The sequence below is a fragment of the Mus caroli genome, unplaced genomic scaffold, assembly GCF_978045245.1.
Source record: "Mus caroli unplaced genomic scaffold, Mus_caroli_1 scaffold_3, whole genome shotgun sequence".
Taxonomy (NCBI): domain Eukaryota; kingdom Metazoa; phylum Chordata; class Mammalia; order Rodentia; family Muridae; genus Mus; species Mus caroli.
The window spans coordinates 73594782-73617970 of NW_028227258.1; the positions used below are offsets into that span (position 1 = coordinate 73594782).

The 23189-nt window shown below is 48.1% G+C and overlaps 1 protein-coding gene across 2 annotated transcripts; it reads left to right on the plus strand.

Moving 5' to 3' along the window:
• The first annotated feature begins 17 nt into the window (after nt 1-17).
• On the plus strand, nt 18-17799 carry Pmf1 (polyamine modulated factor 1). Of its 2 annotated transcripts, none has more exons than XM_021157801.3 (5): nt 18-275; nt 12199-12304; nt 12989-13089; nt 15927-16061; nt 17371-17799. In XM_021157801.3, exons 1-5 carry the CDS (start codon nt 124-126, stop codon nt 17408-17410), a joined length of 534 nt encoding a protein of 177 aa, XP_021013460.1. In that variant the 5' UTR covers nt 18-123; the 3' UTR covers nt 17411-17799. The 2 variants fall into 2 exon arrangements, with proteins under 2 accessions (XP_021013460.1, XP_021013459.1); XM_021157800.3 differs by having other exon boundaries at nt 45-275; nt 15866-16061.
• Nucleotides 17800-23189: the final 5390 nt, after the last annotated feature.

Genomic DNA, 23189 nt, shown 5'->3' on the forward strand with positions numbered 1-23189 from the left:
TTCCTGGTCTCCGGCCACTGCCCCGCCCCATCCGGCTCCGTGACTGGCATCCCCCGGCCTCCAATCGGAGGTCCTGTTGGGAGGAGCTGCAGGGCCAGTTCATTTTGGCGGTTCAATTTCAACATGGCTGAGGTGAGCCAAGATAGCGAGGCTGCGGAAAGGGGGCCTGAGGGCTCCTCTCCGGAAGCTGTGCCAGGGGACGCGACCATCCCCAGGGTGAAACTCCTGGACGCCATAGTAGACACTTTCCTCCAGAAGCTAGTCGCCGACAGGAGGTAGGTGGCGACCAATGGGGAGAGGTGGCCGGAGGCTTGTCGCCCGGATCGTAAGTCCCGCGAGATTCGCTTGGCGCAGTCACGTGGGCGACTCGCCGCGGGTTGCGGAGGAGTAGAGGAAAGGCTGGGTTGCAGTTGCTGTCTTCTCCAACCTCCCGCAAGGCAGCAGCCTGGGGCCCGCGGCAGCCTTAGGGCAGCCGACGTCCTTCCCCGGAGGTCATTGCTTACGTAGACCTAACGCGCCGGGTGAGCGCAGAGCTCTCTCTGCTGGCTGGAGCGCGCGGGAGGTGGCGAGCACTGAGCCTGCAGTCTTTTGTTTGTTTGTTTGTTTTTTGAGACAGGGTTTCTCTCTGTAGCCCTGGCTGCCCTGGAACTCACTCTGTAGACCAGGCTGGTCTCGAACTCAGAAATCCGCCTGCCTCTGCCTCCCAAGTGCTGAAATTAAAGGCGTGAGCCACCACTGCCCGGCTAACATTCCCTTTTTTAAAATGTTAATTTGATTCGGTCATGTTTATGTCTAGGTATTTTGCCTGCACGTATGTATTTGCACCATGTACATGCTTAATGCCCACAGAGGTCAGAATAGAGTGTCAGATCCCCTGGAAGTGGAGTTATGGGTGTGAACCACCATGTAGATGCGCAGCAAGATCAACAAGTGCTCTTACCACTGAGCCCTGGACACTCCTGGTTTTGAGGCCTTTCACACCAGCCTGTAAGGACAGCCACTCCAGAGGCCGAGGGACCCTGGATAACAGTGAAATGCCACAAAGAGACCGTCTCTTTTTGCAGTCTGAGCATCTTGGCTTCCGTGTTTGTGTGTGTGTGTGTGTGTGTGTGTGTGTGTATACCTATGGGGCATTGAACCTAGATCCTCTGTATGCTCAGCAGCTTCTCCACCACTGAGCTGTAACTCCAACCCTTTTCAAAGATTTATTCACCACCACCACCCCCCACCCCGCCCCTGCACTGGGTGGAAGGATGGGTGGCTCAGTGGTCGAGCACTTAATTCTTTTGCAGAGGACTGGAGTTGGAGACCCAGCATCCAGGTCCATTAGCTCATTCTGACTGGTAAAATTTAAAAGATAAGTCTTGGGGTTGGAGAAGTGGCTCAGTGGTTAAGGGTACTCTATGCTCTTCCAAAGAATCTAAGTTCAGTTCCTAGGACTCAGGTCCAGCAGCTTACATAAGTCTTACACAACAAAACCTTTTTCTAACTTTTTATTTTGAGGCAGGGCCTCAATATGTTGTCAGTAGGCTTGACTTGGACTGATAATTCTGTCTCAGGCTCTCCAGTAGCCGACGACAGGCCCACAACATCCTGCCTGCAATGGTTTCTGCATGGACCTTATGATCAGCTCTCCCCTTACCTCCTAACACATACCTTCCTGCCTTCTCTGTATTTGGTGCTGCTGATATATAAAGCATCCAAGTTACTATTCAGTAGGTAGCATACTGTAAACAAGATAACCACAGGGCGTGCTAGCATAATTAACACAGATAAGAAAATAAATTAAGAGCTGGGCGTGGTGGCGCATGCCTTTAATCCCAGCACTTGGGAGGCAGAGGCAGGCGGATTTCTGAGTTCCAGGCCAGCCTGGTCTACAAAGTGAGTTCCAGGACAGCCAGGGCTATACAGAGAAACCCTGTCTCGAAAAACAAAAAAAAACAAAAAAACAAAAAAACAAAAAAACAAAACAAAAAAAAAAAGAAAGTAAATTAAATCCAAAGGTAGGGCTGGAGAGATGGCTCAGCAGGTAAGAGCACTGGTTCAGTGTTCAATTCCCAGCAACCACATTGTGGCTCACAACCTTCTGTAATGGGGATCTGATGCCCTCTTCTGGTGTGTCTGAATACAGCTACAGTGTACTCGTATACATAAAATACGTAATTCTTAAAAAAACAACAACCAGCCAGGCAGTGGTGGCACATGCCTTTAATCCCAGCACTTGGGAGGGAGAGGCAAGCGGATTTCTGAGTTCGAGGCCAGCCTGGTCTACAGAGTAAGTTCCAGGACAGCCAGAGCTACAGAGAAATCCTTTCTCAAAAAAATAAAAAAGACTGCAGGCTCAGTGCTCGCCACCTCCCACGCCTTCCCGCTCCAGCCAGCAGAGCTCTAGTGACTTCCACAGTGACTAGAGGAAGACTGGACATGCTGGCTTCAGGTGGACCTCAGAGTCTTGCCCTGCTGACCTTTTCGTTGGCCTGGCTGAGGCCCAACTGCCAGAAGTGCCGATGTTAGGTTTCACAATATAAAGACGTAGTTGCACATGGCCCTGCTATCTGCACTCCCCTGCCTTGCTCTCCAAAAGCGAAAAAAAATTTTTTTTTTGTCCTGGCAGTCTCCTGGACAGCCTTTCTCTCTATCTGCAGCAAGCAAGGGATTCCTTTTCTGTGTCTTGTGACATTTGAACCTGCCAGAAGAGACTGCGTTGGTGGTATTAGTGGAGCCCAGGCTAAAGGCCAGTTAGTACTATTCAGAGAGAAGCCAGGTCTCCCACCCTCCCACCAGTACACAGTGCAGCCAGCAGCTTGTTACAGAGGAGTAGGTCCCATGAAGCTGAGGGAGCTAAGGTCTTACCATATCCGGTAATGATCCAGTGCTATGGCCTGGGATGTTCTAGGCAGGGTGTGATTTATATAGTTATGTTAAGCCCAAGGAAAGAGTGAACATCAATTGTGCCTCAGTTGCTGGCATTTTAAACTAAAGAAAGGCAAGGAGGTGAGGGCGATGGGGCTCAGTGGTGGGTGGGGCTCAGTGATGGAGCTGCTGGGAGGCCTGGGGCTCTACCTCCAGCCTTGGAAGTACCAAAGCTGGTTGGCATTCAGGAAACAGTTCTACACAGAAAGAGTGGTTTTATGTATGAGCCATAGAAACTCCCTACCCACTCTGCAGGTTCAGGTGATCTGGTTGTGGTGAGAATTCATTTCTGAGTGCAGATCTGCCTGTCCAGATCTCCCCTTACTCTGTCTTCACTGTTTCTGCCTCTGTCAGGCTGCATCATCTTAGTCTTACCTCCCAAGTCCGTCCTCTTGAGTCACCCTGTGCAGGTCTTAGTCTCTGCTTCAATCCCTTTGGCCCTTCTATAGTTCAGATTCTAGCTGGCTCCATCACATCCCAGCTGAGCGGCCTTGGACAAGCTCTGTCTACCAGTCTTGGTCATCTGTGTATTGGGGGTGATGGTAATGAATGGTCATCACAAGGGTCCTGTGAGGACTTGGTAAGCTAACTCACCTAGAGTGCTTAGGACAGGGCCAGGTACCAGTCAGTCGTCCAACCATTCCCATGACAACTGCATCTTTGCCTGTGTACACAATACATAGCCCTTGAGTCTGCAGCCACCTCCTTAATATTCCAAGCTCAAGCTTATTTCCCTGAAGTCTGGTCTCTACCTCCCTATGTGTGTGTGAAGGTCGGAGGATAACTTTCGCGACCATTTCTCTGTCATTTCTTTCTACCGTGTGAATCACAGGGGTCAAACTTGAGTCAAACTCAGATCACCAGGCTTGGCAGCAATTACCTTTACCCATTCAGCCTTTTAGAAACATGATCACTCACTAGCTGAGACTTGACCATTAGATTAGGCTAGCAGGCCATCAGTTCCCAGGAATCCCCCCAGCTCTGCCTCCTGAGCCCTGGGACCTTTTTTTTTTTTTTTTTTTTGTGGTTTTTCAAGACAGGGTTTCTCTGTGTAGCCCTGGCTGTCCTGGAACTCACTTTGTAGACCAGACTGGCCTCGAACTCAGAAATCCGCCTGCCTCTGCCTCCCGAGTGCTGGGATTAAAGGTGTGCGCCACCACGCCCGGCTAGCCCTGGGACTTTTACATGGGTGCTGGGTGCCAAGCTCAGTCCTTATGTTCAGGTGGCAAATGCTATACTGACTGAGCTGCCTCCCCAGCTTCCCCCTCCTCCCTCAGTTGGAGTCGTGCTTTAGATTTGTGTCAGCAAAGTTGGCCTGCTATGGTGTCATGCTGCTAGAGCTCGATAAGTTGTTTGTGTTTGGTGGGTTAGTGTTTGTTTTTGAGACGGGGTCTTGTGTAGCTCAGGCTGGCCCTGAACTTCTACTAATCTTCCACCTTCTCCATGCTGGGATTATTTCAGTCTTCAACGTATGTGCCACTGCGCCTGGATTTATTTATTCATTTCTGAGGACTGAACCCATGGCTTGGTGCATTCTAGGCAATTGCTCTGCATCTTCAGCTGGAGAATCCCTTCTAAGGGACCAGGGCAGCTGTAACTGCAAGTGTCATTGGACAGCCTGAGTGTTTTGTATCTATAGCTTTCAGATCCTTGCTTCTTTTGTCAGTCACTGCTGCCCTCTAGTGAGCAAAGTGTGGAACTGGTGACTTAAGAAGCCTGTTGTGCACGGTAGCATAAAGTAAGCCTGGCTTTTTGTGCTAAAAGTTTGGGGGTTTTGAGACCCATCTCTCATTTGGCCCCTGCTGGCCTAGAACTCGCTGTGTTTCCCCTGCCTCTGCATCCTGATACCGGGCTGCAGAAGTGCACCACCTCACACTGCTTTTGCTCCCTTGGCCCTGTGTATCTTGTGACACTGCCCAAGAGTGTTAGATGTTTGTTGTCCGGGCCATTTCTACCATTCTTGGTGTATGTGTAAAACAATAGGCTGTAACTGGGCATCTACATAGGGAACTCCAGGACAGCCAAGCTCACATAGACCTTGTCTCAAAACAACAAAAACAACAACAACAAAACTCAAAAACATGCAAACAAAAACCAGGTTGACAGATGACTAGTTTTCTCTGTTCTCTACAGTGGGTGTGTGATCCCCAAGTCCAGATCTGCTGCCACCCACTCCACCCCACTCAACCCTCCCTTTTTTATATCACCCAGGCTAGCCTGGAACTAAATATGTGGACCAGACTGGCCTTGAATTGTAGAGGCTTCTTCTGCATCTGCCACCATGCCCAGCTCTGTAGCCCTGGCTTTTACATGGGCACTGGGTATCATTCTTATGTGCACATGGCAGGCATGTTACCGGCTGAGCCATCTCCCCAGCCTCTGAAGTTAAATGTCTGTAAAGTGAAACTTTAGCTCCTTCACAGCGAGTCCCTTTGTTTTCACTTTCCGGGTTGCTGCACGCACAAGCTCCACCTCTGAGTTCCGGTCTGGTCCTTATCCTGGGTGTTCTGTGCAGGCAATGAAACGCTGCTTCAATGAGTTCAGATGACACGTGCAGATTGAGAAAATCTGCTGGGTTAAAATCAGCCATACTGTGCTCACCTCTAATTAATTAACTCCTCCCTCCCTCCCCTAAGGAATTATTTATTTAATGTATGTGAGTGCACTGTAGTTGTCTTCAGACACACCAGAAGAGGGCATCACATCCCATTACAGATGGTTGTGAGCCACCATGTCGTTGCTGGGATTTGAACTCAGGGCCTCTGGAACAGTAGCTCGTGCTCTTAACCACAGAGCCATCTCTCCAGCTCTGGCCTCAGGAATTTCCATGTATTTATTTTTTTAAGACAGGGTCTCACTGTGTAGCCCTGGCTGGACTCGAATTAAAGGTCGCCCCCACCTATGCTGAGATTAAAGGCATGCATACCACAAACAGCCTTTTACTTATTTGTTTTTTAATTCTGTTTTGTTTTTTGAAACTGTGTTTCTATGTAATGCAGACTGGCTTCACATTTGTTATATAGCTGAAGCTGTGAACCCTTGATCTCCTGGCTTCAGCTGTCGAGTGCTGTATTAACTAGAAATGCTTTCTCTTTTTCTTTTTCTTTCTTTTTTTTTAAGATTTATTTATTTTATGTATGTGAGTATACTGTCACTGTCTTCAGACACACCAGAAGAGGGCATCAGATCCTGTTACAGATGGTTGTGAGTCACCATGTGGTTGAACTCAGGACCTCTGGAAGAGCAGTCAGTGCTCTTAACTGCTGAGCCATCTCCCTAGCCTGAAATGCTTTCTCTTAAGAGACAGGTTTTGGGGGCTGGACTTACAGCCCAAGGGAAGGGCACTTGTGTAGAATTCAGGTGGACCTGAGTCCCCCAGCCCTGCAAAAGGCTGAAGAGAAAGGTTTTGCTTGTATTGCCCTCAAATTCCCAGGCTCAGCAGATCCTCCTGCATCAACTGTGTATAGATACTTTTTAAAAAAAAATTTATTTATTTAATGTCTATGCATGTAAACCTGCATGCCAGAAGACATCAGCTCCTGTTACAGACGGTTGGGACATGTGGTTGCTGGGAATTGAACCCAGCGAGGACCTTTGAAAGAGCAACCAGTGCTTTTGACCACTGAGCCATCTCTCCAGCCCCACACAGATACTTTTATTTAGAAATTTTAAAAGAAAAATCTGGCCAGGCCATGGTGGTGCACACCTTTAATCCCAGCACTTGGGAGGCAGAGGCAGGTGAATTTCTGAGTTCCAGGCCAGCCTGGTCTACAGAGTGAGTTCCAGGACAGCCAGGGCTGCACAGAGAAACCCTGTCTCAAAAAAAAAAAAAAAAAAAAGGAAAAGAGAAAGAAAAAGAAAGAAAAATCTGTTTGAACAGCTTTGGAAGCCCTGAGGCCTCAGGCTTCATCTCTCCATTTTCCAGAACACTAGAAAGCTCATCTCAGTTTTAAAGCTTAGTTTGTGGATTTCTTTGTTGGTGGTGGTGTTTTTGAGGCAGGATCTTGTTTTGTGGCCCAGGCTGGTCTTGAACTTATGATCCTCCTACTGCCTACTATGTAACAAGGTTTTACACACCACCAGACTCAGCTAGTCACTTGGGCTTGGGGGTTTTGTTTTGTTTTAAGAAGGGGTCAAGCCGGGCGTGGTGGTGCACGCCTTTAATCCCAGCACTAGGGAGGTAGAGGCAGGAGGATTTCTGAGTTCGAGGCCAGCCAGGGCTACACAGAGAAACCCTGTCTCCAAAAACCAAAAAAATAAAAAAATAAAAAAAAAAAGAAAGAAAAGAAAAGAAGGGGTATCATACAGCCCAGGCTCATCTGAGTGATCCTCCTGCCTCTGCTTCCCGAGGTGGTACCAAAGTGCTATCATGCTTTGTTTCATGTGGTACAGGGGACTGAACACAGGGCTTTGTGTGTGCCAAGTAAGCACTCTCCTAACTGAGACAGGTCCCTAGCCCTAGTAGGAGGTTTTTAATTTCTCTTATTTTGTTTTGGTTTTAAGACAGGGTCTCTGTATACAGTTCTGCCTATCTGGAACTCATTAAGACCAGGCTGGCCTTGAATTTGCAGAAATCCACCTGCTTCTGCCTCCTAATTTCTGAGACTAAAGGTATGCACCACCCAGCTTTTTTTTGTTGTTGTTTTCTTTTCAGGGGTATATACTCTCATGCCTGGTTCGTTTTTCTCTCTATCTGTCTCTTTTTCTCTCTCTCTTTCTTTCTTTTCCTTCCTTCCTTCCTTCCTTCCTTCCTTCCTTCCTTCCTTCCTTCCTTCCTTCTTTTTGCGCTCTCTCTCTCTCTCTCTCTCTCTCTCTCTCTCTCTCTGTCTTGTCTCTGTGCCTGTGTCTCTCTCCTGTTTCTGTGTGTGTGTTTGTGTCTGTCTGTCTGTCTGTCTTGGATGGCGTTTATCCCAGATTGGCCTCAGACTCCTGTGTGTGTGGCTGAGGATAACTCCTCATCCTGGTTCTTCAGCTCCTGACTCCTGATGCTGGGGTCACACGCAGATGCTACCAGCGCTGGTCTTTGTAGTTCTGGGACTGAACCTAGGGCTTTCTGCATGCCAGCCAATCACTCAACAACTGTAGCTCCAGAGGATCACTGGAGCCCAGAAGTTTGAGACAGACAGACAGACAGACATAAAAACAGGGGCTGGAGAGATGGCCTGTTGCTCTTGCAAAGGGCCTAAGTCCAGTTCCCAGCACCCAGATGGCAGTTCACAACCATCTGAAACTCCAGTCTCAAAGGGTCTGATGACCTCTTTTGGCCTCTTCGTCCAGTAGACACGGACATGGTGCACAGACATACATGCAAGCAAAACACCCATACTAAGATGAAAATAATAAAATTTCAAAAAAAGAGGGGAAAGGGGGGGGGGACACAGTGATAAAAGACACCCATGTCACACGTACACAGAGAGAGAGACAGAGAGATCACATGATGGCTTCTTGGGCTTGGGTGAGCTCTTGCCCCTCTTCCTCTTCCCTACCCTGCTTCCCCCAGATTGTTTTCTTTTTCTCTTCCTTTTTTTTTTTTTTTTAACTTCTCCATGCAGGGCCTTGAAGCCAGGGTCTCAAGCATGTTAAGCACACACTACTGCTACATCCACAGGCCTGCCTCTCCCCCCCACCCCCCCATTTTTCTTCAAGGTGCATGTATTCACTGGGTGTTTGCTGTGAATTACATCCTCCTGCAGCTGCAAACAGGGCGAGAGAGGTAGCAGCTAACACAGGTGCTCACTTGAAGGTGGCACTGAGCAATGTCACAGACCTCCGCCATCTGAGGGTAGACATTTTTGCCTTAGTATCCTTGGGCGGCTAGGCTCAGATCTCAAAAGGACAAATCAGAGGGCAGATGCTGGGAAGCCTTCCAGTCCACAGCCCACAGCGAGGTTCTAGGCATCTTGTTTTCTTCCTAGTTGTGCCAGTCTGAGGCTCTGAAGAGGACTGTGTAGGGACACATGATGCCTGCCCTTGAGGGCTGGGATTGAAATAGGTAATTGTGGTTTAAACATCAGGGATCCTGTTCATCTTCCCAGCCCACTCAGGCATCCGGGTCAGGCCGGGCACATCTCTCCTTGGTCCAGCAGTGGACAGGACCCACGGCAGGCAGGGGTGAAGCAGACTCTGCCCATGGGTGTCACTTGACCTTCTTGTTATTGAGAATCCTGCAATGTGAAGGGACACTTTCTACAGAACCCCATGTCGGGTATTTTAGTCACCCGGTGCCAGTGTGGGAATGGCTCAGATGCCTTGTGGATTTCTTGAAAACTACACTCAGGGAAGGAAAGTGATGTTTTAGAAGGCGCCCATGGCCATGTGTTGGCCAGACATAACATTATACTTTCTTATAAACAATGTAATATCCTTGTGGAAAGAGATGCTGGAACCTAGGTGCCTCACAGCATTGTGGGGACAAAGCAGTACGGAATCTAAGCAAAGCAGGCAGCTAGGATGAGGTGTGGCCCGGGCTGCCTGACTGACTACAGGCCTGCTCCACTTCTAGCTGACCCTTCCACTATGGTCCTCAGGTCTGCTTGGGTGAGAGAGCCTTTCCACTCCAGCCTCCCATGGCCCTTCTGTCTGTGCTTCCTTCAGGATAGAGCAGGCTCTTGGCCTTGACCCTCTTAGTGTGTTTAGGAAACCAGCAAGCTCTGCACTGAGAAAGCATGCTGGCTTGTAAGGATAACACCGCCTGAGTTCAAGTCCTGCCTTCATGGGTCAGTGGCTGAATGGTCTTGGCGACCACTTTATTGTCACCAGCTTCGGTTTCCTTTCTCAAATGGGGTAGCAGCATCAGTGCCACCCGGATTGCCCTACAGGCTTCTGAAGTGTGAAGTCCCTGCCTCACAAAGAGAAACCTCCCCAAGCAGCCCCCACTGCTGCAGGGGCCTAAAACAGTCAGTCACCTGGCTTCTCACAGCTGGGGACTTTCTTCCTTTTGGAAGGCAGGTGCTTAGAATTCAGCAGTGGGATCTGGCCTGCAGGATTTGCCCCACCAAAAAGAAAGAAAGGAAGGAAGGAAGGAAGGAAGGAAGGAAGGAAGGAAGGAAGGAAGGAAGGAAAGAGAGAGAAGGTGCAGAGCGAGATAAGCCTGACCCAGAGAGACTCTCATATGTGGGCAGGGGGAAGACCGGCCAAAGCTACACGAGACCCTGTTGAAATCAACAAAGACAATAAACCTCCTAATAAAAGCAGGCCATTGTGGTGATTTGAATGATGATTTAGTTACTTTCCTGTTGCTGTGTCAAAGCATCATGGCCAAAGAAAGAACTTGCACAGGGCGGGGGCTGTTTTCCAAAGGGGTAGTTAGAGTCCATGACCATGGCAAGCAAGCATTTAGACACATAGCTGTAACTGAGGCTGAGCTGTAGCTGAGGTTGTACCTGTAGCTGAGGCTGTGGCTGTAGCTGTGGCTGTAAGATTACATGCTAATCCACAAACAGGAAGCAAGAGGAGAGACATTGAGAACGGTGTGGCTTCTAAAACCCTCGGTGACCTCCCACAAGGCCAGACCTCTTAATCCTTCTCAAACAGTTGTACAAACTAGGGACCAAGTGCCACACCACCTCCAGTAGGATCTGTGTGACAAGTTCCACAGAACTGAGGCGATTGACCTCAAAAGGGGGAGGCCTCCTGGAGCCGGTTGTGGAACTCTCTGCTGGAGAAAAATTATTGAGCTGTAGTTCTCATGGCAACCTTAGCTGTTTTGTTTTCTCTGATTCCTTTTCTTATTTACATGTTCCTGGTGGCCTAGGCCAAGATCTTAAGTGAGAATAATGGGTAAGAAACCATCCCTAGAGATGGGGCCACTAACATGGCCTTATCCCCAGGGAAACCAATGCTTTACTTTCTAAATCATTTACAAAACTATGACGATAGATTAAAAACTTTCCCAACAATAACATTTCATGTGGCTACACGTGTGTCATCGGAGGTAGATTTTGGTATATGGTAAAGAAAGCCTTAATTAGAATAAAAGTAGTTTAAATTTATGTGTTGAAGATTTATTTTTTAAAAAAAGTCAAGCATTAGATGTTAAATAATAATTGACCATGGGGCTGGAGAGTTAGCTCAGTGGTTAAGAGCACTGTCCATAAAGATTTATTAACCTGCTTCTGGAAATAAGCCACTAGCCTTGGACGACAGCCCCCACTGAATACATCCTTTTAGAATTGTTATATTTTGATGGTTTATAATGATGTTACTGTTCTGTTTGTGATTCACTGAATACATAGTTTCAGAGTTGCAATGCTTGGATGATTTTTGTGCTTTACGGTGCCAAATGATGTTTGTTTGTATCTGTGATTGTTTTATTGGATACAGTTTCTAAGAGCTGTAATGTTTGGTTTTTAATGTATAAAATCCCCTGCTTGAGAGCTGCAAAATACACTTAGACTGCCTTTGTGTTTGTTTGTTTGTCACTGCCGAATCCTTACCCACCTATCTTCGAGGACCCTCATTCCAGGGATCCCCATGCCTGACTGGGGTGGTCCAAGGCAACCATGTTTCCAAACATAGGCGCCTATGGGGGCCATGTTCCTTTGTGGTGGTTTGAATAGGAATGGCTTCCATGGGCTTGGATGTTTGATGCTTGGTCCCCAGTTTAGTGGAACTGTTTGGAAAGGATTAGGAGGAGTGACCTTATTGGAGAAGGTATGTCACGGGAGTGGGCTTTGAGATTTCAAAAGCCCACACCAGGTCCCCCCACTTCCTGCCTTTGGATCAGGATGTAAATCTCTCATCTATGTCCCAGTGCTATGCCCGTCTGCTTCCCACAATGATGGTCACAGACGCTATACTACCCACTGGATCCAGGAGCCCCAAATTAAATCCTTTCTTTTACAAAACTTGCCTTGGTCATGGTGTCTATTCACAGCAATAAAACACTAACAAAGACATCATTCAAGCCACCACAATGACCTGCTTTTATTTTTATTGTGTTTTTTTTTCAACAGGGTCTCCTGTAACTTGGGCTGGTCTTGAACTTAGTGTGTAGCTCAGGATGACCTTGAACTTCTGATCCCACCTTCTGGGAATCAAACAACAGCTTCACGCATGTCATAGGCAAGCACTCCTCCAAGGGAACCTCATCTCCAGGCCCTAACCTACTTGTAAATACTGCTAGAGCCCTAGTTGGGAGGAGAAGTAGGCCACCTGTGACCTGAGGACAGATCGGCATCCACAGCCATTACCCCAGTCTCAGTGACAAAACTGAATCTGTGTTAAACACAGAGGTGACTGGCTGGGTGCTGATCATCCTGACGTTGCCTGTCTCCTTCCTGACAGCTACGAGAGGTTCACCACCTGTTACAAACACTTCTACCAGTTGAACCCTGAGGTGACGCAGAGGATCTATGACAAGTTTGTGGCTCAGTTGCAGACATCCATCCGCGTGAGTAGCACGGTGGCCAAAAGGCCCATTTTCTTTTTTTTTTTTTTTTTTTTTTTTTTTTTTTGGTTTTTCGAGACAGGGTTTCTCTGTGTAGCCGTGGCTGTCCTGGCACTCACTTTGTAGACCAGGCTGGCCTCGAACTCAGAAATCCGCCTGCCTCTGCCTCCCGAGTGCTGGGATTAAAGGCGTGCGCCACCACGCCCGGCTAAGGCCCATTTTCATTAGCTTTTGCTCTACATTCAGGTCCTTAAAGATGGCAGCCTGTGCGCTGTCTCTGTCTGCTCATCTCCTAGAACTGCCATCCAGTGCAGTAGGTGTAGCACCAGGTAACCCTGCCCTCCAAACAACGTGGACCTTAAAAGTCCCCTGCTCTCATTGCCAGCCAAGGCAGTGTGTGCTCAACCAGGGCAAGACAGCTGTCACTCACTTCACACCCCCAGCTTCTGAAGAGACCTTTAGTAACCTGAGGCATAAACTAGGTATAATAGCAAACTAGTTTAATAAATGTTACTATTTTAGATTTTATTCTTAGTTCTAGAAACCACACACAGTAGAGACACTGGACTATTCAGGAGGGGGTGGGGGGGTGATCAAAATTAGCGTAAATCTTCCAAGTTCTGTTAGCAGTACAGGTGCTTCCTTCCCCCGAGGGCCTGTGTGAGGTCTTTCTTCCTCTCTGCTCAGGAGGAAATCTCAGAAATCAAAGAGGAGGGGAACCTAGAAGCTGTCCTGAACTCCCTGGATAAGATCATAGAAGAAGGCAGAGAGCGCGGAGAGCCAGCCTGGTGAGAACTGGGGAGAGGGTTCGCCAGCAGGGGGCCTCAGTTCTGGGAGGACACTAACTCTCACCCATATCTGAGTTCCTGGGAGCCCTGAGCAGAAGGGAGGGCTGAGGGCTGGGGCCAGATAATGAGGTTTGGTTCCATGGACAGACTAGATGACCAGACACATGGCTTTGATTGTTTATTCAACAAATAATTAGGAAGTATGTCTGCTCTGTGTGGTTGAAAAGGCCAGAGATTCAATAATGAACAGGCTGCCCTCTGCAGCTGCTGTCTGGACACGGCCATCTGGTGTGCCATGTGCAGGAAAAAGTGGCCAGGGTGAGGAGTGGAGGGCAGGAGGCCATCATGAACAGAGTGGCCTGGGCTCTAGGAGCCTTCTGCTTCCTGCCCATACCTGACAGCTCCCAGGCTAGAGTTACCGTATACCATTTTTTCTCTATAGTATTAGTCCTTGGGCATGCTAAGGCAGGATTCTACTGCTTCTAAGCTATATCCTTAGCCCTCTCTCTACATTTTATTATGATACTGGGTCTCAGTTCCCTCTGCCGGGGCCTGTAGACATGGCTCAGTGGTCAAGAATACTGGCTGCTATTCTTACAAACCAGAATTTGGTTCCTAGCACCCATGTAGCTGTTTCTAACCGTTCTTAACTCCAGTTTAGGGAATCCAAAGCCCTCTTCTGGTTCCACCAGCACCAGGCACTCATGAGGTACATACACATCCACACGTGCAGGCAAAACACCATACACGTAAAATAACATTAATTATTTTATTTATTTAGAGATAAGATTTTACTGTGTATCTCTGGCTGTCTTGGAACTCATTCTATAGACAGACCTGGCCTCCAACTCCTGGAGATTCTCCTACCTTTGTCTCTGTCACCCAAGTCCTGGGACTAAAGGTGTGTGCCACCACCTCCTGGCTAATAAAAATTATTTTTAAAGTTCACTCACCTGGCCTTGAACTCACTAGGTCAGGTTGACTGACTTTTTTTTTAAAGACTGACCTCTTCTCCGTCTATGAACATTTTCCCTACACTTGAGTCTGTATACTTTCTTGCTTGGTGTATCAGAAGAGGGTGACAGTTGGAGCTGGAGTTGCCAACAGTTGTAAGCCTGTTTGGTGCTGAGAATCAAACTCAGGACCTCTGGAAGAACAGCCAGGGCTCTGAATCTCTGAGCCATCTTTCCAGCCATAACCTATGAAGTTTTTTATTGTTGCTGGTTTAGGCTTTTATTAGACAGGGCCTTATTATATAGCCTGGGCTACCTTGGAACTTACTGTGTAGGTGAGAAATCACAAAGATTTGCCTGGGATTAAAGTGTACACCAGTAGACCTGATCTGTAGGCTGTCAACCTTGACCCTTCTGCCATAGCCTCTCAGGTACTATGGATTTCTGTGGACCACCAGGCCCAGCCTGGAGATCTTTTTTGTTCTTGTCTTTGCACACACCTTCAATCCCAGCACTCAGGTGGCAGAGGCAGACAGATCTTTGTGAGTTTGAGGGCAGCCTGGCCTACATAGTAAGTTCCAGACATCCAGGGCTACACAGAGAAAAAAAAAAAAACAACGAAAAAATGATAATGGCATGGCTCAGGCTGAACCCCACAGGCTGCAGCCTGCAGGCGAGTGCAGAAGGGAGGCTGGAACTAGAGTGCCCGTGGTGTGATGCTATTGACAGAGGGGCCATTATCCAAGTAGGTAGCCCTCTGCGGGTCAGTTACCAATTGGATGCTGTTTGAGGGTCCTCTGGCTCACCCAGCCCAGAGAAGTAGCCAGAAGAGCAGCTCCACGCTCCCTCCTGATCCTGGCTGCTGCAGTTCTCGCAGGGTGGATGCCACAGGCAATGTCCCACACACGTCAGCAAGGAGCTGAAGCTTTACCACTGAAAAGAATTTATAGAAGCTTGCTTGCTTGCTCACACACTGACTAGTCTTGTTCCCTAAAACATCCATCCACACCTACTTGTAAGCCATACTGGTCTTATGGCTACTTTGTGGGTTCTTCTTTTTTTCACCACTTTACTTCTTCCCTTTCATCCCCCTAACACTAGGCAGGAGAGAAAAAGGGACAGAGGGGCAGGGGGCCATGCTATCAATAGACTACTTCCTGTGATTAGGGGTGTCGAGTTCCTTGGGACAAGTTTGATCTTCGCTGACAGGATACCTAATTTCTTCTTTTTCATCTCTTTGCACATGACTACGTGACAAACCACAACCAACAGTATCCAAGTACCACCCGACCAACCAGCCAAAGAAGCAACCCGACTCTTGGGGCTGTAGCATTTATATATCCTCTGAAAAGTCCCCAAAATCCCAAATGTCACACACTCACAGAAACTTGCAGGTTTACCAGCTGGCAAGACCACACCCCTGCTAGAGCATGAGGCAAATCATAGTCACCTACCAGCTCTTACAGGGTCTGTGAGAGTTTGGCTATCTCTGAGGAGCTACCAGTCTGGGAAAGGTCACTTTGCCTCTGCCCCTGACCTCCCTAACTCAGATAGTGTATCAGGTAATGTGCCAGCCTGGACACATGGTCACAAAGACAGAGGCAAGGTCTGCAGAGTGTGCAGTGCTGGGGATGGGAGAGTGGGGAGGAGCCGGCTATAGGCAGGGAGGCCGAGGGCAGGGAGCTGGAGTTTCCATCAGGAGCAGGGGGGAGGTAAAGGACCCAGAAGAGTCCTGGCCTAGCACAAGACTTGAAGCAGAACTGTCCCTGATTGGTTGAGAGAGAAGCCCCCTGTGTGCTCAGATTCTTACCCCTGCCCCCCAGGCGACCCAGTGGAATCCCAGAGAAAGACCTGTGTAGTGTCATGGCACCCTACTTCCTGAAGCAACAGGATACCCTGTGCCATCAAGTTCGGAAACAGGAAGCCAAGAACCAGGAACTGGCTGACGCGGTCCTGGCCGGGCGCAGGCAGGTGGAGGAGCTGCAGCAGCAGGTTCGGGCCCTCCAGCAAACATGGCAGGCAAGTGATTTTCTCTTGTCTCAGCCTCCCTGGGTTGGGGGCTTCCTCCCTCCTAGCCTAAGGGATCACACTGGGAGTGGGCTGTGCCAACAGCAGAGTCACTCGGCACCTTTGCTGGTACCTGTGAGATTAGCTCCTCCGTGCCTGTGCTGAAGTCCAGGCACGGCTCACGTTCCTGTGCAGCTGCAAGGTGAGTGTGGGCAGAGAGGACGAGCCTGGGCCTCTGTACGAGTGGAGCCCACGCCCTGTGCAGTGGTACAGCTATTGCTGCGTGCGGGCACTGCCAGTGTCCGTAAACAGTGCATTCCTAGCCCTCAAATAGCGGCTCACAACTGTTATAACTCCAGTTCCAAGGAATCTGCCATCTTCTGGCCTCTGGCACATGGAAACAGGTGGCAGCAAGCATGTGTCCCTTGGGGAAAGCCGACTTATGAAGCTGGTCCCAAGGGACTTTTGAGGCAGTGGAGCTGGGAGGTGCAGGTGGCAAGTGTGATGGGGTGGTGAGATGGCCTCTTAGTGGCTGCAGTTCCAAGGGTCTCAGAAGGGCCTGAGTGACAGTGTTACTATCAGGTCCTCTTCATCTGTCACAGCTCCCCAGTCTGTGTCTAATCCACTGCGTAGTGGACACTTACTATCTAAGGCATAGACCATCCTGATTCTGGGGATCGGGGTTTCCTGGTTCCTTCTGGCTTTCACTTCCTGTGACCAGTGAGCTACAGCCTGCCCTAGTCTCAGAGAGGTAGCAGCAGGTGGGAGGCCTGGCCCTAGCCCCTCCGGTCCCCAACCCCCTAGCACTGGCTCTTAGGTACTTGGAGCCACTTGCCCTCCATCTTCATGGGGCTCCTTAGCACTCCCTTTCCCCTGGATCATAAATTGTCCTAATCATAGCCCCCCAACCTGTCAGCCCAGCCCAGCTCAGCTCTCATCCTGGCCTGGTCTGAAGCACAGCAGGGGCCTCGGGTGTTCGCTGTGGGACCAGTGTGGGAGCTCAGAGCACTTACCCAGCATGCCTAGGCCCTGGGTTGGAGTTTGAGCACTAGGGGGGCTGTTTCTCCAGTGAGGGCAAACGATCTGCAGCCACTTTAGGGAGCCATTATTGAATGTGGAGAGGCCCAGGAGACGTGGCTAGGGCATCTAGACTGCCATAAATACCTATGGGTGGTCGGGACTTCCACTTGGCCTTTCCTGGCACATGCCACCAAGACCAGTGACAGGAGCCACAGAGCTTTGGCACTGTTCTAGAGGTACCTGGGCTGGAGCCATGCCTGGTGTCGCACCTCACACGACTATTCCTTTCCCTTGGTTCCAGGCTCTACACAGAGAACAGAGGGAGCTGCTGTCAGTGCTGAGGGCGCCCGAGTGAACAGCCGCTGGGCTCCAGGGCCCAGCCCTATAGAGCGCCTGTGGAGCCAGTTTCCAGGCAGTAATGGAGTCCCCACCACCGCTTAGGTTCTGCTGGGGCCACACTGCCTTCAGATTCCTGCCGCCATCTTCTGCCTGCAGGATTGGGACTCCCATCCTGGCATCAGACACCAGGCTTTGTCTTCGGGAGTTGCAGCCAGCGCTGCCCCATGCCCTTCTGATCCCCCCCCCTCCCCGGATAGGATTTGGGCAGGGTTTCAGTCTCCACTGATTGCCGCCTTGTTCTCCCTGACTGATTGCTGCCTTGCTGGCTAGCCCAAGGGCCCTGCCATGTTCTCCCCACATCCGTAAATAAACTTCCTTTCCCACACTGTAATCTGTGAGGAGGCTTCCTTGCCAGGTGTCTGAGGGCTCTGGAAGCCTACAGCCTAGAGCGGGTTGTTCAGATGTCACCCGTGCAGAGACCCGGGCTTCCTGAGGTGAACTGTCACCGTGGCCAGTGCCGCCCCGTGCTGCTCTCTGGGGCACAGGAGAGTGATGAGGCCTGCAGGTAGCTGAGCAGGAGGACTTACCTTGTCCCTCCCACCCCACTCTTGCCCCAAGGCCCATGAGTGGGAGGGCCAGTCAGTCCTTCCTAGGGTGGAGCAGGCATTCCTCTTTCCTGCCTGAGAGCCTCACCTTAACCAGGGGCCGCTTGGTTAGATCTGTCTGTGTGACCCTAAGGACAGAAAAGGCACCATAGTGGTCTCTCCTCTGTCTCCATAAACAGCCTAGGCCCTTCTAGCTGCTCTTCAGAAAGCCCCAGGGTTTATCCCTCTGGGCACGCTGCCTACCTGGCCCCTGTTATTTGAATTCAGGTTGGTGAGTGAGTTACCAAAGACAGGTCAGGGGTAGGCTGGGGAAACAAGGTATAATTAAATTTTGATCGCTTTGGAGCAAGGAAATTCAAAAACCAAATGTCCCTTTTTCTTTCCGCATTACCACCCCTAATAATGAGTGGCAGGACTTGGGGAGTCAGATATGAATTCTCTCCTTTCCAGTGGAAAGTATCCCAAAATATCCTTACTAACTGTAAAACAAATTGGCATAGAACCAGCAATACCTGAATAATTAAAATTAACAACACATTTTCCTTTAAAATATGGATTACTCTCTCCTGCTAAAATATTAGTATTAATAATAACCAGGGCCATGGTCCCAAGTAGTAGGATGAAAAAGTGGAGGATCAGGCAAATAAGTCCAATAAAAATCAGAAGCATAACAAAAAGTGATAAATATTACCTGCAAAACCAACAGAGAAGCCAGGCATGGTGGCACACGCCTTTAATCCCAGCACTGGGGAGGCAGAGGCAGGTAGATTTCTGAGTTCGAGGCCAGCCTGGTCTACAAAGTGAGTTCCAGGACAGGCAGGGCTATACAGAGAAACCCTGTCTCAAAAACAAAACAAACAAACATGAGGGCAAGTCTAGTAAAAGCGAAAGCAAGTCCCCTCTCTGCCCGAGTCCGGCAGGAAGGTCTCATCATGCGCAGGCGCACTCGTCATCTTCATCGTTGGCTCGGACTGGGCCGGGCTCTTTGCATTGTTATTATTGGGAGGCGAATAAGGTCTGATAAGCCTATCTGGGATCCAGATCGGGGTCTGCATCCTGTGGGAAGATACAAGCAGAGCCTCTGCCGGGTGACAAAAGAACATCCGGACCTTTCCATGTGGAGGATGACACGTCCTTTCACTTTACCAAGGAATATACAGGACCTAAAGAGTCCCAGTGTCTTTGGGTTCCTGAATGACTCTCATTATTATTATTTTTCTTCCCCTGGAACTCACTTTGTCAACCAGGCTGGCCTCGATCTCAGAAATCTACCTGCCTCTGCCTCCGGAGTGCTGGGATTAAAGGCGTGCGCCACCTCGCCCGGCTGACCCTCTTTATTCTTATTTAAATAATTTAATACAAAAAGTCAATGAGACAAAAATCTAACGAGGAGAAGGACTTTTTTTTTTTTTTTTTGGTTTTTGGAGACAGGTTTCTCTGTGTAGCCCTGGCTGTCCTGGAACTCACTTTGTAGACCAGGCTGGCCTCAAACTCAGAAATCCTCCTGCCTCTGCCTCCAGAGTGCTGGGATTAAAGGCGTGTGCCACCATGCCCGGCGAGAAGGGCATTTATAATCAATCTCCTTGTTGCAATTTAGTAATTTGAAGCTTAAGGACCTGATTTGACCTTTCAATAATAGCCTACCCCTGGGGGTTATAAGGAATTCCAGTAGTAATGTCCTGTGTTAAACTTTTGACACAAATCAGAACTTTTTTTTGATGAATAAGCGAAGCCATTATCTGTGTTGATACGTTTAGGGAGGCCCATATAAGCAAAAGCACCAAAGAGATGTTGAGCTACATCCTTAAAGGCGTCCGCTGTTCTGACAGAAGCAAATAAACCAGAAATGTGTCCACAGACACATGAAGAAAGGACAGTTTTCCAAAGGAAGCATCGTGGGTTACATCCATCTGCCACAGTATGTTAGTTAGGCCTGAAGCCTCCAGGATTCACTCCCAGTTCTGCCACAGGGACAGTAGTTGGCAGGCAGGCAGGGCAGGACTTTGACGGTCTGCCTCGCCGCCTCTCTAGTCTGAGAGAACTTCTGTCGACATGCATTAGCATTCTGATGATGTAAAGCAGGAAACAGCTGAGCTTCCTTTACGCGTCTAGTAAGGGCAAGGGAGTCAAATAACCCACATAGGAATGTCCAAAGGGCAAAGGGCTATCTAAAGAGGTGTGAGCCCATAGCTGCCCCACAAAGCACGGAGCCTGATGCTGCAGCAGCAAGGTTTGTAACTGCTGCAGCAACTCAGAGAAGGTTTATCAAAATCAATAACAGCAGTCTCAATTACCGGAAAAAGTCGAAAAACATATTGAGAATTTGTTTATATATTACATGCTTGAGGAAAAAAATTCAAAAGCTTTAAGAATGGCAGATAACATTTGAGCAGAGGCATTATCTAATCATCTAATATAAAACCCTTAGTCATCTCTTCAGATACCAAATCAGCCCTGCCTGTGGGAGAACCATCAGTGAGCACAGTAACAAGACTAACCAAGGGGACACTTGAGTAATTTTTTGGAGAAATAACCTTTTGGGTTGAAAGAAATTGAAGCAAGGGATTCTTAGGCAAATGATACAAAATTTGACCCATAAAATGCAAAAATTAAAGAGCAAAGGAATCAGAAAAATGAATCAATCCACCTGCTTGCTCTGCAATATAAGGTAATGTTATAATATCCAAGTCTTTCCTAAAGTTTCTCTAATTCTTTTTCTGCCTTTGACAATTAACTTAGATATCAAATCATAATAAGCAACCAAAATTTTGGTATTAGTAGATGGCATATGTACCCATTCCAAGGGTCCATGAGCTTGCCAAATGACTCCAGGAGATGATAACTATGGGTTTAAAATAACAAATTGGCAAGGGAGCTGGTTATCCAACTTCATCAATGCTGAGTCAAAGCTTTATTCACCCAAGTCTAATGCTTGCTTGGCCTCAAGAGTCAGGAGTTAGCTGTCTAGGAGATGCTGGGGCACTATCTCCTTTAAGGATATTAAACCGGCTTCAATTCTTCTGTGTTTAACTTCAAATAAAGCCTCACCCAATTTATTTCACCAGGAATTTTTGAAAATCATTTAAGGTGTTTAAATGAGAAGTATCTAGAGCAATCTTTTCATGAGAAATCGGAGAAGTCTCTATTTTTCACCCTAAATAATTGAAAGGAGGGTCTTTCTGTATTTTGTCAGGAGCTATTTTCAGTCCATAATATGCCAGTTCTTTAATCAATCTAGAAAGATACTTAAATCTGAAAATTTGGATGAGCCAAAAGAATATCATCCATATAATGATGTAACATCGCTTCTGCAAACCCTCAACTAAGTGGCTGTAATGCCATGGCCACAAATTTTTGACACAACGTGGGACTATTCTTCATTCCCTGGGGCAACACCTTCCAGTGATATCTTTTGTAAGGTCTTTGTAAGTTTACTGAAGGCAAAAAAAGCAAAACGCTTTCTATCATCAGGATGAAGAGGAATAGGGGGGAAAAAAAAACCTTGTAAATCCATAACAAAAAGGGAATATCCCAAAGGAACAACACTGGGGGATGGGAGGTCAGGCTACAACGCCCCCATGGCCTCCATAGCTTCATTAATCTTTCTTAAGTCTTGTAACAATCTCCATTTTCCTGATTTCTTTTCAATTACAAAAATAGGAGTATTCCCTGGACTCGTTGATTCCTTTATGCGTCCCTGCTGTAACTGTTGTTCCACTAATTCATAGACAGCCTGGATCTTTTCTCCATAAATGGGCCACTGATCAACCTAAACTGACTGATCAGAAAGCCAAGAGATTTTATCAGCTGTAACATCAGCAACCTACCCCACCCTTCAAAAAAAAAAAAAAAAAAAAAGAGGAGGAGGAGGATCCCAAGCCATGTCTCTTCTGTTTCTGTCTGGGAGTGCAGACTGAACCTGTCCCTGCAAATTATTTCCTAGACTCTTTCCAGGTTCAAAACCCATTCTTTTTGTATTTGCAACAGCACTGTATCCTTGGAGGAAATCAAAAAGGTACCTATCTGATCCAACACATCGCATCCCCAGAGCGTAAAGGCCAATGAAGGAATAATCAAAGGCCAGAGGTCCCTGCATGCTCACCATCCTTCCAATGAAGGATGAACTACAAGCCACATTAGAGGCCATGCCTACTCCAGTGAAATTGGATGCAGTTTCCTGAGTTGGCCAGGCATTGGGCCAATCCGTTCCTGAAACATGAAACATCAGCTCCTCTGTCTAGCAATCCTCCATAGGTGCTCCCTGTACCAATAAAGTTGTCTTGTCTTAGTAATTTCTGGTACCCAAAATATCATATTACTAGACCCAAAGGCAGTATCACCTCTTTCTAGGGCAGTAATAGAATCTCCTTTCCTAATCAATGGAAGGAGATGCAACTGAGCAGTTCTTTGTCCTGAATGAATTCGTAAGGTGTGATGATGGGGAGCTATGATAATCCGAGTTTCACCAATCTAGTCAGCATCAATAACCCCGGGAATTGCATGAATCCCCTGAGGAGATGTGGAACTCTGACCCAAAACAAGACCCATAGAGTCAGATGGCAAGGGTCCATAGACTCCTGTAGGATCATCCAAAGTGGCCCATTTGCCAAGGCCTGCATAGAGAGGGAAGCCTTTATCCTCCCATTCTTGGGGTTTTATCCCCTTAGACTGCAGAAGCCCTCGAATTTCAATCTCATGTCCAACTTTCCACAACAGAAATTGGCCTCCTGAAAGACAGGATCTTGACAATGTTTGCCAGTCAGAAGGAGGCATAGGGTACCTGCTAGATTTTCCACAAGAGATAAAACATAAGGAGCAGTAGGCTGGGATTTAGACACTCCCTCCTTTAAGTCTTTAATTAACTTGTAAGTTATGGGCTCCCATTCAGGCTCCCATTCTCAAATAGGATAGGAACGCATTGAAATAGAGGATCCCGTTTTCCTAGATTCTCTGGCAGCAGCAGCCAATCAGGACTTAGGAAGTCCACGCTGAGCATTAGAGGGGGGCCAACCAGGATTATGACATTTAGCGGCTTCTTCCTCCAAATCAAAGGCATCCCCTAGATCTAGGGGTTCACCCTCATTTTCAGAAGAGTCAGGGGAAGTACTCACCATGTACTTTTTTGCAGGAGAGGGAAGAGACCCATGTTTCTTAGGTTTTGAAATTAAAGGTGTAC